Consider the following 14,186-nt stretch of genomic DNA (forward strand, 5'->3'; position numbering starts at 1 on the left):
TATTCAAAGGTAGAATGAAGAGTGATGAGACGAGAGACCGTTGGTTTATTTGGGAACAAGGCATAAAAAGGAACCCTTTATTCCTCTTCCCTCTCTGGTGGGTGAATGGAAGTGAACCACCACAGCAAAGGGAGAGCAACTCACAAGAATCCCTTGCAGTCCTTGAGCGTCCACAGAAATGCAGAGGTGCCTGAGTTTTACAACTTGCAACTGTGATTTTTCTAGACAGACGTGCCTGCGCTGGGACTTTCAGATGACCCGGGAGCTACTACATTCTCCTTCTTGTCTTCCGGTTTCATGGCAGGAAACAGAAGTACTTCCTACAAGTGATTAAAAAAAGGCACCTTGAAGCTAGAAACCATCTTTTCACAGCTACCCATCCTTTTGGCCTTTGGTTAGTGTTACCTCAAAAATCCAGAGATCTGTATACCCCAGCTAAAAAGACAAACGTGACCTTTTATTTCAACTGGTCCCTTTCAGTGTTAGAGGAGGGAGAGAAGAAATGTATGCACTGCTTTGGGGACCATGTTAGAAATGAATAGAGGTTCTCTTAAAACCTGAATAGCTCTCCACAGAAATAAGATGACAACAGTTTATACAACTCAAAGGGTTGACTTTAATTAAATGAGATAAAGCAGTTAAGGGCTTAGCATGTCCCTTAAATCCTCAAGAACTGCAATTAGTATTCCTGTTGCATCAGAAAAAACCCTAGATTCCATCAGGACAGATGCACTGATCCTCCTGTGGAGCTGCACTTCTGTGCCTGAGGTGCCTCCTGCCCAAACCCTTTCCCTTTTTCTCCATGCCCCCTGGACCTGGCCTCAGACAGCAGGGCTCCTGGCTCCCAGGGCAGCACACACATTGTGGGGTGCCGTACCTTTATGTTATTGGAGTCTGTGAGAAACATGGTGAGGCGGTCGATGCCCATGCCCCAGCCAGCTGTGGGGGGCAGTCCGTATTCCAGGGCAGTGCAGAAGGTTTCATCTATGAACATGGCCTCATCATCACCAGCGGCCTTGGCCTAGAAGAGAGCATCAAAAGGCACCATCATTCTGGGCTGCACCGTGTCTCCATGCTGCTATAGTATGCAGCAGGATCACCACTCATCTTGGGGAGACTGGACACTCAGCACTTGCTGGGAGTTGGGTTCCCACTAACTGCAGGATGGAGTCGTTTCTTTCAAAGATTTGGAAGTCAGGATTGATGAAATCTACCTTACAATATACAGAAATTACTCTGAGAACACACCTATTGCCTGAGACTGGTTTTCAGAGACTCTGATGGTTCCCAAGTCTTTCTCCCATTCTTGAAGCCACCCTTCAGGGGCAGTGCCAGTGCCAGTGCCAAGTGGACTGTGGAACTCTCTTATTCCTTATCTCCCTCTCATCCTCAAGCACCTCACTAAATGTACATCTAAGAACTATTTTCTTGTTAGGCAAATGTATTTTCATCATAAGTGTCAGGACCAAGCTACTTTCAAGTAGGGACACTGGGGCTAAACTAGTCCGGTTTGCTATCTGAAATGATTCCTTTGGTGAAGCTTTGTTCTCCTTTCTGAAATCACCAGGAGATGCAATGACAGAGACCAGGGTTAAGGCTCATGTCCCGGGGAGTGGGTGCACTGCTAAAACGCGTCTGCTCATTCTCCTTTCCTACCTTGGCTTGTTCTTCAAAAAGCTGGCGCTGCCGCACTGGGTCATTCAGCTCAGTGTAGGCATTGCATATTTCCTTCTTCATGACAAACAGCTCAAACCTCTCGGTCAAACCCTCTTTAGAACGGTGCCTGAGGACAGGAGACCCAAGAGGAGGCTGAACAGAGTTTCACTGAACATCTAACCCAAGAGGAGGCTGAACAGAGTGCTGGGGGAAACACACACTTGAGAACTGTAGTGAATGCAAGTGTTCCTGACTGCAACCTGAAGCCTGCCTGAATCCTCGCCACCAAACCATTTGGCTCAATATTGAAGAGGATGAGAGCACCAGGGAGCATTTAATCATCTTCACAACAGCCCTGTGTGGCAGACTGGGACAAAATCCACTTCCTATGTTTGTGCCCTTGTGGGTCTCTCTCAATACTGAGCCACAGCCAAAGGGATATGAGTAGAGGCCTGAGTTTGCAAACTGGTATTTACTCTTTTTTTTTTTTAAAGATTTATTTATACAAGCACTGAGTACAGTCAGAAGCGCGGGAGGATGAGAGAATTCACCAGAGCCAGGGCGGGGAATAGAACAGGCAGAGTGACAAAATACACTGCTGAGGGGAGCAGCAGGCGTGGCAGGAGAGGTCTGCGTGCCATGTGGGACCCTCGCCAGTGGCTGGGGATCAAACTGGCACTGCAGAGGCTGCGGGCAGCTTCGCAGCCCAGGGCTCAACTACTGCGCCACCAGGGGAGGCCCTGGTATTTATTCTTTTGGAATGTTTCCTCTTGGGACCTGGCTGCCATCCTTGAAGGAAGCCCAGATCCAATGCGGAAGTCAGTATCTTGGCAAAGATGCCAGCTGAAAAATGTCACTTGAGTTACTCTAGCTAATACCATGGAGGGCAGAATACCCAAGGAACCCACAAATCTAGGAATAAATTGATGCTTTATGCCACTACATTCCACAGTTGTTATGCAGCAACAGGGAACAGAAACATGGTGCTTTCTTACCATTTGGCCAACGGGCTCATTATCTGCGGGTGATCACAGATAAAAGTAGGATTGATGCAATTCACTTCCAGGAACTCCCCGACGAGCTGAAGGAGAAAGCAAAACAGAGCTAGAACTCTCTTCTGCATGGCATTTTGATCATCCAAGTCTAGGTGGAAGGGGACTCAGCTCTCACTCACACCTGATGCTATAGAGACTGAACCTGAGCTTCTCAATGGTGAATAAGGACTAATGAGCAATCATACAAAACTATTTGACACAGAGTACAATAGTTCAAAACCTGTAATTGTCTCATTTCTCTCTAGGGTTTTCCTAGGAAGCTGTAGAAGTTAGTTTTGTAGAGTTCATCCTCATAGGGGCAGGTCACCATTGGCCTTTCACCTTATCAAGGAGTCTGGCTGTGGTGCGAGGTGGTGGGCATTCAACAGCTTTTGCGACACAGATATCATCAAGAATTTTTCGAGTTTCTGTAAAGCAAATATAGGAGGTCAGGACAGAAGACATCACACTAACCCAGTAAAAGTATATGAAGAGAACAGTGTGGGGAATTCTAGCCCTGGACCCGACTCACCCCAGAGCTGAACAGGAAGGAGGACATGCATGAAGGAATCGGCACTCTTACCTTCAGTTTCAAAAAGGCGTGTTTCCGGCAGTTTCACACCCAGGGCTTTCTCAAGCTCTTCTACCATGCTGATTCTCTGGAAGGGTGGGGTGAAGTCAATCTCAGTGGCTGGGCCTTCTGGGCCATCTGGGTGGTAGGTGACCTTGTAACAACCTGTAATGTGCTTCACCATACCTGAGAAAGAAATCTGCCATTTAAAGGGGACCAGCAGAAAGTTCCTCTTTATAAAAGCAGCACACAAGCCTTTTAGATGCCTGGGAAAGAAAGGGAGCAGAGAGTCACCTGATATCATCTTCTCTGTGATTTCCATGACGTCGTGATAGTCTGCATAGGCCATGTAGAATTCACAGGTGGTGAACTCAGGATTGTGAGTCAAATCAATTCCTTCATTCCGGAATTGGCGTCCAATTTCATAAACCCGGTCAATGCCACCAACCACCAGCATCTAGCAACAACAACACACGCTCATGGCAGCTACACCTGTCTGAATGGCTCTGGAAAGTTTCTGTCTAACAAATGCTGCGCTTTGGTTTTTACAGCTGAGGCAGGATTTCAGGTTTCTACCCACATTGTCTTGCTGCTTGCTCTCTTTAGGCCTTTGCAGTGGACAATCATCATTTTTGTTGGCTGCCCAGGACCTCTGAATAGTCTTCCTCAGCCCATCTGTGTGAATCTCCCTATGAAAGCTGCCACTCTGGGTAAGGATGCAGGCATATACATGAAGCTACTCAAAGACTATCTGTAGGTACTGCATTGCATTCATTCTGGCAAAGGGGCCTGCATATTTAGTCTTTAGAGACAGTAACTGCAGAGGTCTTAATAGCTGTGACCTGTGTCTAGTCCAGGGGTACAGGATGTGTAACTGTGGTGCGTGGAAGAGATTCTGGGTTCTCATGGGAACAGTGAGCAATATGATTCAGAATCCTTCCTAGCTGTGTGGTCTCCAATCCTGACCCTCTGATCCTTCTAGACAATGTAGGCTTCCTTAACATATGAATATTTTTCTTTTGCTTCAACTAGTCTGACTACGTTATATGGTCTGCAACTAATAATCTTAAATGACACCATTTTCGGTATTTACTCTGGTGATTTGAAGGTATTTGTTTCCAACTTCTAGACAGGCATTACGCTCTTTCTTCTACAAAAGAGTAAAAACAGATCTGATCCAAAGACTAATAAACTTAAAAATATTATGGGAACCAAAGTAGGTTAGGAAGATCTGTACATGTGGAAAAGACAATCCCTTTGCTCCCTGACCTGCAATATTCTACTGATCTTGTAGAGAAATTTAGAGGTTAAACTTATAAACCTGACAAACTAGAATACTCTCCTGGCTGACTAGCCCTCGCTAGCAACTCTCCCTCTTCTTTCTGAATGCTCTTTCAGCCAATGGTTTTCCAGCTCTTTGGTTATCTAAAGGCCAAGGGCCTCATCTTATTGATTACCTTATGGTAGAGTTCTGGGGCAATTCTCATGTACAAATTCATATCCAGCTCATTGTGGTAGGTGATGAAAGGCTTGGCCACAGCTCCTCCTGGGATGACGTTCATCATGGGAGTTTCAATCTAAAAGACGGTGAGAAACATTTAGTTTTCAGACTGAAGTCCTTAATCCATGTGTTGCATGGGGTATAGCTTATACCTATTATATCCCTGGGTGACAAAAAATGTGAAAGGCTTAATCTTCTAGAATAGTGTCTCAGTTTCTATTCATACAAACACCACTAACACACGCACTATTGTAAACTTTTATAAGCTCCTGAGGGGGTTGGGGGAAGCAAATACTGTTTAAAAATGAAAAATGATGTAAAAAAAAAAATTAAAAAAAAAATTTTCATAAGCTGTAAGTGGGTAGTCTCCTTGAGTTCAATTTGCAGTACATTAAAATTTTAACCGTTCATATTCTTTGACTTATTCTACTTCTAAGAATTCAACCTAAGGAACCGCTAACATATGAACACAGACGATAGGAAGGAAATCAGAAATCTAAATTGTCAGCAGATTATGCAGTGTGAAGGGAACACAAACATATAAAGGATTCCAGAAATCTATGTCACTGTCCTAACAGTGACATTATCTAGTTTACAGCAAAAAAATGAAATCTCTCCAAAACATTTACACGTGCACCCTATCCGCAACATGTGTAAGCATATATATGACTACATATACAGTATGTGGCATGGAATGACGCACATAAAACTCAAGTTTGGGAAGGAAGTTAGTTGGAAAAAACTGAAAGAGGACTTTCAGTTTTGCCTCTAATTTGTTTGAATTTGTTTTATAGTAACATATATTATAAACCTACAAATTTTATAAAATATAATTATATATAATTTATATATTTTTATGATTGTTTAAATTATATATGAAATTTTTATTAAAAATTTATCAAATATAAAAACTTTAATGCTACCAAGAAGCAAAATGATTTGACAATTGAAGGTGACAATACAAGCATGTGAATGGCCCTACATCTTGTCTATTAACCTCTAAGTCGGGTCTCACTTTTCTAATGAGGGCAATAAATAAACAAATGGGAAAAAAGATGCAAGAACAGGGGCCTTTCACTGGGGATAAATGTTACTGACACAGGATATGCTTTGGAAAAGGGAAGGAATAGCAGGAGGCAAGCACAGCCAGGTGTCATGAGATGGAATGCTCCATCACCTCTAGGAAGCCCAACTCATCCAAGAAACTTCTTATAAATGTGATGATCTTAGAGCGGATGATAAATTTCTGCCTCACAAAGTCATTCAGGATCAGATCCAAGTATCTCTGGCGATACCGTGTCTCCTAAACCAAAAGCAACACAGAGAAATCACTGTTAAGTCGGATTCAGTGGTATGATAAGCTACAGTCAGCAGGATCCAAGAGCTTACCTTATCTTTGAGGCCAAAGTGAAGATGAGGCAACATATGCAAGCAAGGAGACAGCAGCGTGATCTCATAGGGAATGATGCTCAGCTCACCCTTCTTGGTTTTCCCAGGATTCCCCTGAACTCCAATTATGTCTCCCCGCCGCAGTTTGTTATTGATACGAACAAATTCTTCCTCTGATTTATAATTCCTGAGTGAAAGGATAATGTCATTCAGCATACAAAATTCTAAATTGAAACTGATTACTGGTTTACTCTAGAACTCTCACTAAAAATATTAATGACTAGCCAAGAAGAAATCTCAGATTTAAGGGCAACTGTTCAAAGTGTTATCTTTTATTTTTAAATGCGGCACAACTTGAGGGTAGTTGTTCATTATGCTATTGGTGACCAATGGTATTTTATTCTCTTTTCTGGTTACCCAACAATATTCTTCTTCTCCTTAAACAACAGATACAAACAGAAAAGGACACATGGGCCTTTGACCCCAACCAGCTTGCTCTGGGGTCAGCCTAGAAAGGCCTATACCTGGCTCTTTCCATATACCTGGAATTGGCCATGACTTGCAACTTGACCCCCTCTCCTCGAAGGTCATAGAAGATGAGCTTTCCTCCAGAAGCCCTTTTGGCATGGATTCTACCTAGAAAAAGCACAGCAAAAATACTGACTGAGACAGAATCAGAAGTCAGCGCCCCAAAATCTTCCTCTGTATTTTTTATATCAGGGCAAAACATAAAGCAGGACAATCTGAATTTAGCTTGAGGCCAATGTCCTGCTCATTTGTTTGTGACAATGACTCCCATTCAAACCAGTTAGGAAGAGCAGGAAGATTGAACTGGATTGGTCCCTGGATTCCTGAAAAGTGTGGGTGGCAGCATTCTTTCTGAATCCTCACAAAAAAACAGAAAGCACAACTACACAGGCAAGGGCAATAAGCCACAGACAAAACTCTTAACAAAATTAGGTGGGAAGCTATTCCCAAGAACCCCCAAATATAAGCAGTGGGGCAAACCACTTAGAGGCCTAGAACCCCAGGACCTTCACACAGGAGCAGCTGTGGGGAACAGTGGGGTGTCTGATGAACTTGAGAACCGGAAACCTCCTCAATAGCTACAGGTATTTGCTAGAAAATGTAACAGGCTAGCTTGGAGGAGGATGGCCGAAACCAGGAGGGGAAGGTGCCAGCTGCCACATGAATGAATACAGTAAGAGCACTGAGACAGTCTAGGGAAAAGACCTTGAGTTCAACCCTCAGGTACTCTCTGAATTTAACAGCCAGGATTCTCTTCTATGACAAGACCTCACAAATTTGAACGAGACCAGGAAAACAGGCACAAGTAAGAAAAGGCCCAACTAAGTGAGGAAGGGAAAGGGTTTAGAAATCACAAAAACAATGAGAAGGAGCGTAAAGAAGTTGAAAAAAAGCTACCTGGACCAAGTTTTCTTTAACATTCAGAGAAGTAATTTCACAATAAAAGCAACCTAACAGTACTGAGTTCAAATACAATATAAAGTTATTAAATTTTTAATACAAGGGAGAATAACATTCTTATGAACAATGAAAGCATTCAAGATTGCTCAGAAGAACAAAGAGTTCTATTTCACAATGAGCTGAGATATAAGAAAATGACTCAGAAAATATGAAGAATACAAATGGTAATTAGAAAGACTAAGAAATCAGGTGACACTTGAAAAGACTGAGTGAATGTCTTAAGAGAAACAGAAAGTAGAAGGAATAAAGCTTAAAAATTAAAGTATGAAAAAGAGATGAAAAAGGATTTGAGAGTAAGACACAAATAACATGAAGTGAAGATCCAAAACAGATACAGAAGATTTGAAAATACGTATCCAAAGCACACATTGTATGCCTGAGAACTCTGAGCAGGAATGACCGACATCAAGACATTTTAGTAAAATTACTGGAATTTGAAGAATCTTTAAAATACCATTCAGGTACTGGCATCTTCAGATCTCTCTGATCGGTGGGGATTATCACTCATTAAACTTTATGGCTTCCTTAAATATTCAAAATTTACAATAATAGCTTACTCTTTGGAAGGGACAAGACAGGGTTTAATTTTTTTAAATAAGGAAAAGATCTCACATAAGACAATAAACTCTAGAATGACAATGTTCTAGAAACAATTATATAAAACATTCTTAGGTCATATTGGAATTTTGGGAGCCATGGCTCCCAAAGATGAAGGAACTAAGAATAGCAGTATCAGACCCTTCTCTGCAGCATGACTTCACCTGAAACATGAAGGGCCGCTCTGGTCTCTGTGAATAGATCTACAGGCAATGTTCAATACAGGCTAGTTTAGAGCAAGACAACCCAGTCCTCCCTCTGTGCCACAGAAGATAGATAGCTAAGGAGACTTCCTACCTGCCACTTTTAAGGTGATGTTAGTCAGGTGATCTCCAGGTTGCAGGTGATTGTATTCCTGGAGGAACTGAGTGAGCGAGATATCTACATGGAATTTGTGTGGGTACGGGTCTTCCCCACTGACTTTCAGTTGGTGGACTGCTTGACTGCGGATCTTAAAGTATTGCTAATCAAAAAAGAGAACAAAAAGGTTTTGAGACATTGAACCTGAGCTGACAGAGTGCTGCATTCTGTTTCAGAGGGGCCCAAAACACTTAAGTTTCTTTAGCGGAGTCCTCTACACCTCTGAAATCATGGGACTGGATACAGAGTGAAATGTGCAATTAAAGTACGTAGGGGGGGCCTCCCCGGTGGCGCAGCGGTTGAGCACTGGGTTGCGAAGCTGCCTGCAGCCTCTGCGGCGCCGGTTCGATCCCCGGCTGCTTCCTGGCCACCAGAGGAGGGTCCCACATGGCGCGCAGACCTCTCCTGCTGCCCGCTGCTCCCCTCAGCAGTGTACTTCGGTCCTTCTGCCTGCTCTGCTCCCCGCTCTGGTGAATTCTCTCACCCTCCCGCACTTCTGACTGTACCCAGTGCATGCATAAACAAAAACTAACAAACAAACAAACAAATAAATAAATAAAGCATGCCTCTATTAAAAAAATAAATAAAGTACGTAGGGGGACCAGATCCATAGTAAGAAATGCAGGTCAAAATTTCTAAAATGCATGGTTCGACAACAAAAACTGGGCTTCTGCCTAAAATAGCAACGTCATCGCTTTTGTGGGGAACTTGCAAGATGATTCACCTATCTTCTTTCCTACCCCTGGCCACACATCAGACTTTCCCCCATGGCAGGCATATTGAGGGGCAGGGCGGTGGTGGGGGGGGGGTCTGGAGGATATAAAAAAGGAATATTCTACAGCAGGGGTCAGCAGAGTTTTTCTGATGCAACTACTACTCAACTCTGTTGTCTTTGGAAAGAAGCCCTGGACATATGTACACAAATGGACATGGCTGTGTTCCAATACAACTTTTCTTACACACAGGATGAGGTAGGGACCAGGGGGACATGTGGCCCACAGACCACAGCTTGCCAAATTCTGGCCTAAAGTAAATAAACCCTAGCTCACCTTTAGGGAGATACTTCCGCTGGGGCTGCTTCAAGGTCCCGGAAGATTAATCATTCACTTGAAATATTGAATGCTCCCAGGTGCCTTTTGGGAGTTTATTAGTAAAAAAGCTCAGGGCATGTTTTTAACCAGGGAGTGGTAGGCCCACCCTCATCCTTTTGCTGTGACCCAAGACCCAAAGCCAGTTCCAGATTCTGTTTGTCTTATTAGTCAATGGTTCTGAAGAATGTGCCTCAGAAGTCTGGGGTCGGGGGTGCTGGTCCAGGGCACTCACATTTGGGTCCAGGCTCTCTTCCTCAGCAGCCACTCCATTGTCAGAGGTGTGGTTGGCGGCAGCGTTTACAGCCTGACTTAATTGCTTCTCACTGAGCTCCTTCTGCTTGGCTTCTTTCTCTGCTACTTTCTTCTCAGCTTTCAAGCGTCTCTTTAGCTCACTGTTGGGGAGATGAAAATGTTCCAGGTGAGACTTTCCCAAGAGTCCTCTACTGTCTTCTGTCCCATACCACTTTTCAAAACATGATTAGCCTGGGGGACACCCCCACTTCTAGTATCTTAGCCAGTAAATTCGACATGTCAAGGAGACAGGAAAATAAGCAAGATCTTCCCCAGTCTCTGTGTTCGATGCTGAGGTCCTTGGCATTAGATCCCAACTAAAATCAAGATAGAAGAGTAAATAAACCCTACCGAATAGTTTATAAGGCAACATGGCCCTCTGTGGCCTCTCTGCCCCTCCTCAGGAGTGGGGTGTTCGGGTGCAGAAGACAGTCTTTCCTCTAGCACAGGTCTCACTTTGCCCACTGGAGCCTGGCTTTGACAAGAAACTGGGCAGAACAGTGTGCAAAGCAGCTGCAGCACAGGGGATAATGTACCAGACCTCCTGGGACTAAAGCCTGACACAGTCACCTATCGATTATGCGGCCTTGGGTAACTGACTTAACTTCTCCCCGAAAATGGAAATTTTAGACACTCTTCTTCCCAGACACTGTTGTGAGGACTGAGACTACATATAGTGACTGCCCTGACCCTAGTATTTAGTAGGAATGCAAACATTGAGTTAGTCTACATATCCCTCACTATCTTAAACCCTTAGCTCAGGACAGAAAGCTCACCCATTTGGATAAATTTCCAGTAAATCCCTCACTGCTCAAGCTGTTTTTTTCCCTTCCCAGATGAAATTTATTGGTGTGACTTTTTCTATAGTGAGCTTCCTTTATAGAGTAACTGTGCCAAACTCTTGTAACTTGTTACCTAAGACTCAAAAACTATGGGGTTTTGGACAACTTGGTATCTTATGATTTGAAATATCGCTATTTAAACCCAGCAATCAAACAGATTTGGTTAGAGAATTACCCTCATTATTCAAATAGAATTGATCACTCTTTCAAACCATTGAGTTTAACCAAATATAATAATGAACCATGGCAAATGATCTCTGGTTATGTGTGCATACTGTATTTCTTCAAGACACATCCTCAGACAGAAAACTGAAGAGTTTAAAGGTAGGCAACTCTTTCTAAATATAATCTGTAAAAATTGTGAGAATAACCTTCCAAATGTGTTCCAGGCTAAATGCTGTAAATCAGCCATCTAAGCCTATGTGGTTCTTCCCAGCATTAGCATAATCTAACTAGCTGTTAAACATTAACATCCATTTAACTAGGTGTTGTGCTTGAAGTCATATTAATCACTAGATAAACCAAAGCATCAGGGGTAAACTAATACTAGAAACCAAATCAAGCTCAGGAGCAAACAAATTCTAGAAAGAGGGCAAGAGAAACTAATCCACAGTAGAAATCCTTCATGTATACAAGGCTCTTGTGCTAAGCACTGGTCTACAATAAGATCCACAAGTCATCCCAAGAATCGGTGAAGTGGGAATTTGAATTTATTGAAATGGGTTTGGTAGTAGGGTTGTTTCTTTAGCAACAAGTCCAAAGAGACAGCCAGCCCCTAAACAGACAAGGAACTAAGTAAGGGAAAGAATTTTGCTCCCAGAGCGATAAAGGTAACAGGCACCAACCTTCCTTTATCAGAAAGTGGCTTGTCCTTGTGAATCGTTGTGAAAGGAGCAAGTTGACACTGTCGCAGCTCCCTCTGCCCCCACTGTGCCCAGGAAGTTTGGCGCAAGGAACCCCTAAAAAGCCTTACAGCCGCTTGCGTCAACATGGCAGAACACCCTGGAACTAATGATTATCACCACCTAACGGGAAACACAGAGATGTGGTGTCAGACGGGACAGACAGCATACATATACCCAACCAACACTTCTACTCACTTAGGTTGGGGGTGGGAGTTACGTAATCTTATAGTGTCCCACTTAAGACCCTCTTAACCCTAGAACACTCACTGTGCTGCAAATATAACTGACATTGCTTTCAGTCCTGACTATGGCAAAAAAGATGCATAGCAGGGGCCAAAAGTGAATAGCAAATTCATCAATGGTATACAGGTAAAAATGACTAGAACATTCTAGAAAATAGAAGACAGGAGTAAGGCAGTGTTTTCTGAGGCCCCCGACATGTAGTTGCTTTCTTAGAGATGAAATAAGTGGCCACAAAGATGGCAATGGAAAGCAAATAAAATGTCAACATCAACAGCAAACTCTAGAGAAAACTATAAGCAGGCTACACAAATTGCAAAATCTAGAGAAAGCCAGAAGCAAGCGTCTCTGTGTCAAAAGTAAGACCTGTCTGGAACTCTAGGAAGAAGGAAAGGAGAATTTTTCAAAAAGTCTCAAAGTTCATTTTGAGACATTAGCACGGAAAGGCAACAGAATTACAGGGATCAAGTTCTTAATTCAAATAAATTTGATCTTTCATCTTGAAATGAGTTACTCAGCAGGAGGATCACTTGTTTTTAAACGTGGAGAAAACATTCGACATAAAATAGTGCTCACTAATGATTCTGATCATGGAAGTCCCAGAAACAATTAAGAAGTAAAAGTTAATACACGAAAATTATTTTCATATGTATATTCCTCAGTAGAGGAATAGATTGTTTGCAATATATGGGCTGTATTGTTTGCATATTTAATTTTAGATCTCTGCTCTCGAGCTCTGGATCCATGATAGCCCACATTTCAGAAATGTAATCACCCAGAGCCTGGGTTTAATTTGTAAAAATGGACATTAACACTTCCTTTGTGGGACTTTTAATGAGATTAGGCAGAAAGTTTGCATAGTTCTAGCACCGTTCCTGACCCATAAAAACTGCTTTAAGAAATGGTAGCTTGTCATTTAGATAAGAAAATTAAGTAGCTAGGAATTGGCCAGTTTCCTCAGTTTACCTTGAAACAGCACTCTCAACAGGAGACCCTGCTGATGAGGTATCTATTATTTACAGCCCTAAAACTCAATTACTGATGTGCCAAAGTCCAGTCTACCTTCCAGAAAGCAGAAGTCCAGACCAGATTCCAAACACTGAAAGAGATCAGATACTTTCATAAGCGGAGTGCTACATTAGGTGCTATGAATCTATAGGATTTGGATGTTCTGCTCTCATTTTCCTTTATGCAAGAAATATACTGTAAGGTAACATTTTTTAACGGTTTAGTCTAGAGCAACTCCATCAGGGTTCAGCAAGATAACTGAGTCCTAATGCACTAAGACCACCATTATATGTAAAGAATGAACTTCTATGCCCCAAGAATAGTTCTAGAGGGCAGTTATGTACCATCTGTGGTAGTACTGAGAAAAGTCACTCAAATCATTGCCAGTGTCCTATGCTTCAACTGAAGAGCGCTGTCCGAGAGGGACTGTGGTATTTAGAAAACACACGATAACAACCAGTTAAAGGGAGGCTAAGCATGATTTATTTACATTTACCTTCACACTGTGGTTACTAAAGAGCTAACCAGCAGGGCTAAGTGCAGTCTGGTGTATTCAGCTGAAAAAGGCAGGCCAGAGTGCTAGACATTGGTCACTCACTCCACGCTCACACATCCTTTGAATAACCCGTACGAACTGGGACACAATACAGCTTCAGGACTCACACCCTCAATGCCCAAGTTTCAGAACAGCCTTGATGAGGCCAAAGAAAACTTTCGGGAAAGCCAGGGCATTTAATATTTCTCCAACTTCCTTTTCGGGGCGTGGCTCTATAACAAGAGCAACCCTTTCTCAGGGGACGTAAGCGCAGGGGTTTCGCTTTCTGTCGTCTCCTCTGTTCTCCGTCTTCTTACTCCAGGAGCAGCACACGGGGCTCTGTGCCAGCGCCGGGCAGGCGGCTCCTGGGCACCCTGGGGGATGTAGTTTCGGGGCGCAGCGGCACCATCCCGGCGTGTCCATACGCACGAGCACCGGCCAGCATGTCCCGGGACAGCCGCCTGGGCCTGAGCCCCGAGGCACTTCCTAATTAGGACTCTCCGACTACACATTTCTTAGTTACCCGCCGCGACACTTACTTTTTGCTCAGTTTCGCCTCGCCGCCATCCACTTTCACCTCGGCCCCGTGCACCGCGGCCATCTTCCCCGACGGCCAGACCTGAAAGGGACGAGGCTCGCCGCGCGAATTGTAGGTCACCGCCGGAGGCCCCGCCCCTT

The 14,186-nt window shown here is 43.5% G+C and overlaps 1 protein-coding gene across 2 annotated transcripts; it reads right to left on the minus strand.

Annotated features, from left to right (window-relative positions):
- Positions 1-22: 22 nt before the first annotated feature.
- Positions 23-14,109, minus strand: KARS1 (lysyl-tRNA synthetase 1; the record flags this gene model as incomplete). Of its 2 annotated transcripts, none has more annotated exons than XM_084257020.1 (14): positions 23-320; positions 878-1,021; positions 1,657-1,783; positions 2,652-2,737; positions 3,033-3,118; positions 3,274-3,447; positions 3,556-3,718; positions 4,719-4,838; positions 5,940-6,065; positions 6,152-6,338; positions 6,694-6,787; positions 8,534-8,699; positions 9,920-10,079; positions 14,048-14,109. In XM_084257020.1, 14 exons carry the CDS (start codon positions 14,107-14,109, stop codon positions 222-224), a joined length of 1,794 nt encoding a protein of 597 aa, XP_084113146.1. In that variant the 3' UTR covers positions 23-221. The 2 variants fall into 2 exon arrangements, with proteins under 2 accessions (XP_084113146.1, XP_084113145.1); XM_084257019.1 differs by lacking the exon at positions 14,048-14,109 and adding an exon at positions 11,666-11,811.
- Between the last annotated feature and the right edge of the window lie 77 nt (positions 14,110-14,186).

The sequence above is a fragment of the Talpa europaea genome (assembly GCF_964194135.1).
Source record: "Talpa europaea genome assembly, chromosome: 16".
NCBI classification, from domain to species: domain Eukaryota; kingdom Metazoa; phylum Chordata; class Mammalia; order Eulipotyphla; family Talpidae; genus Talpa; species Talpa europaea.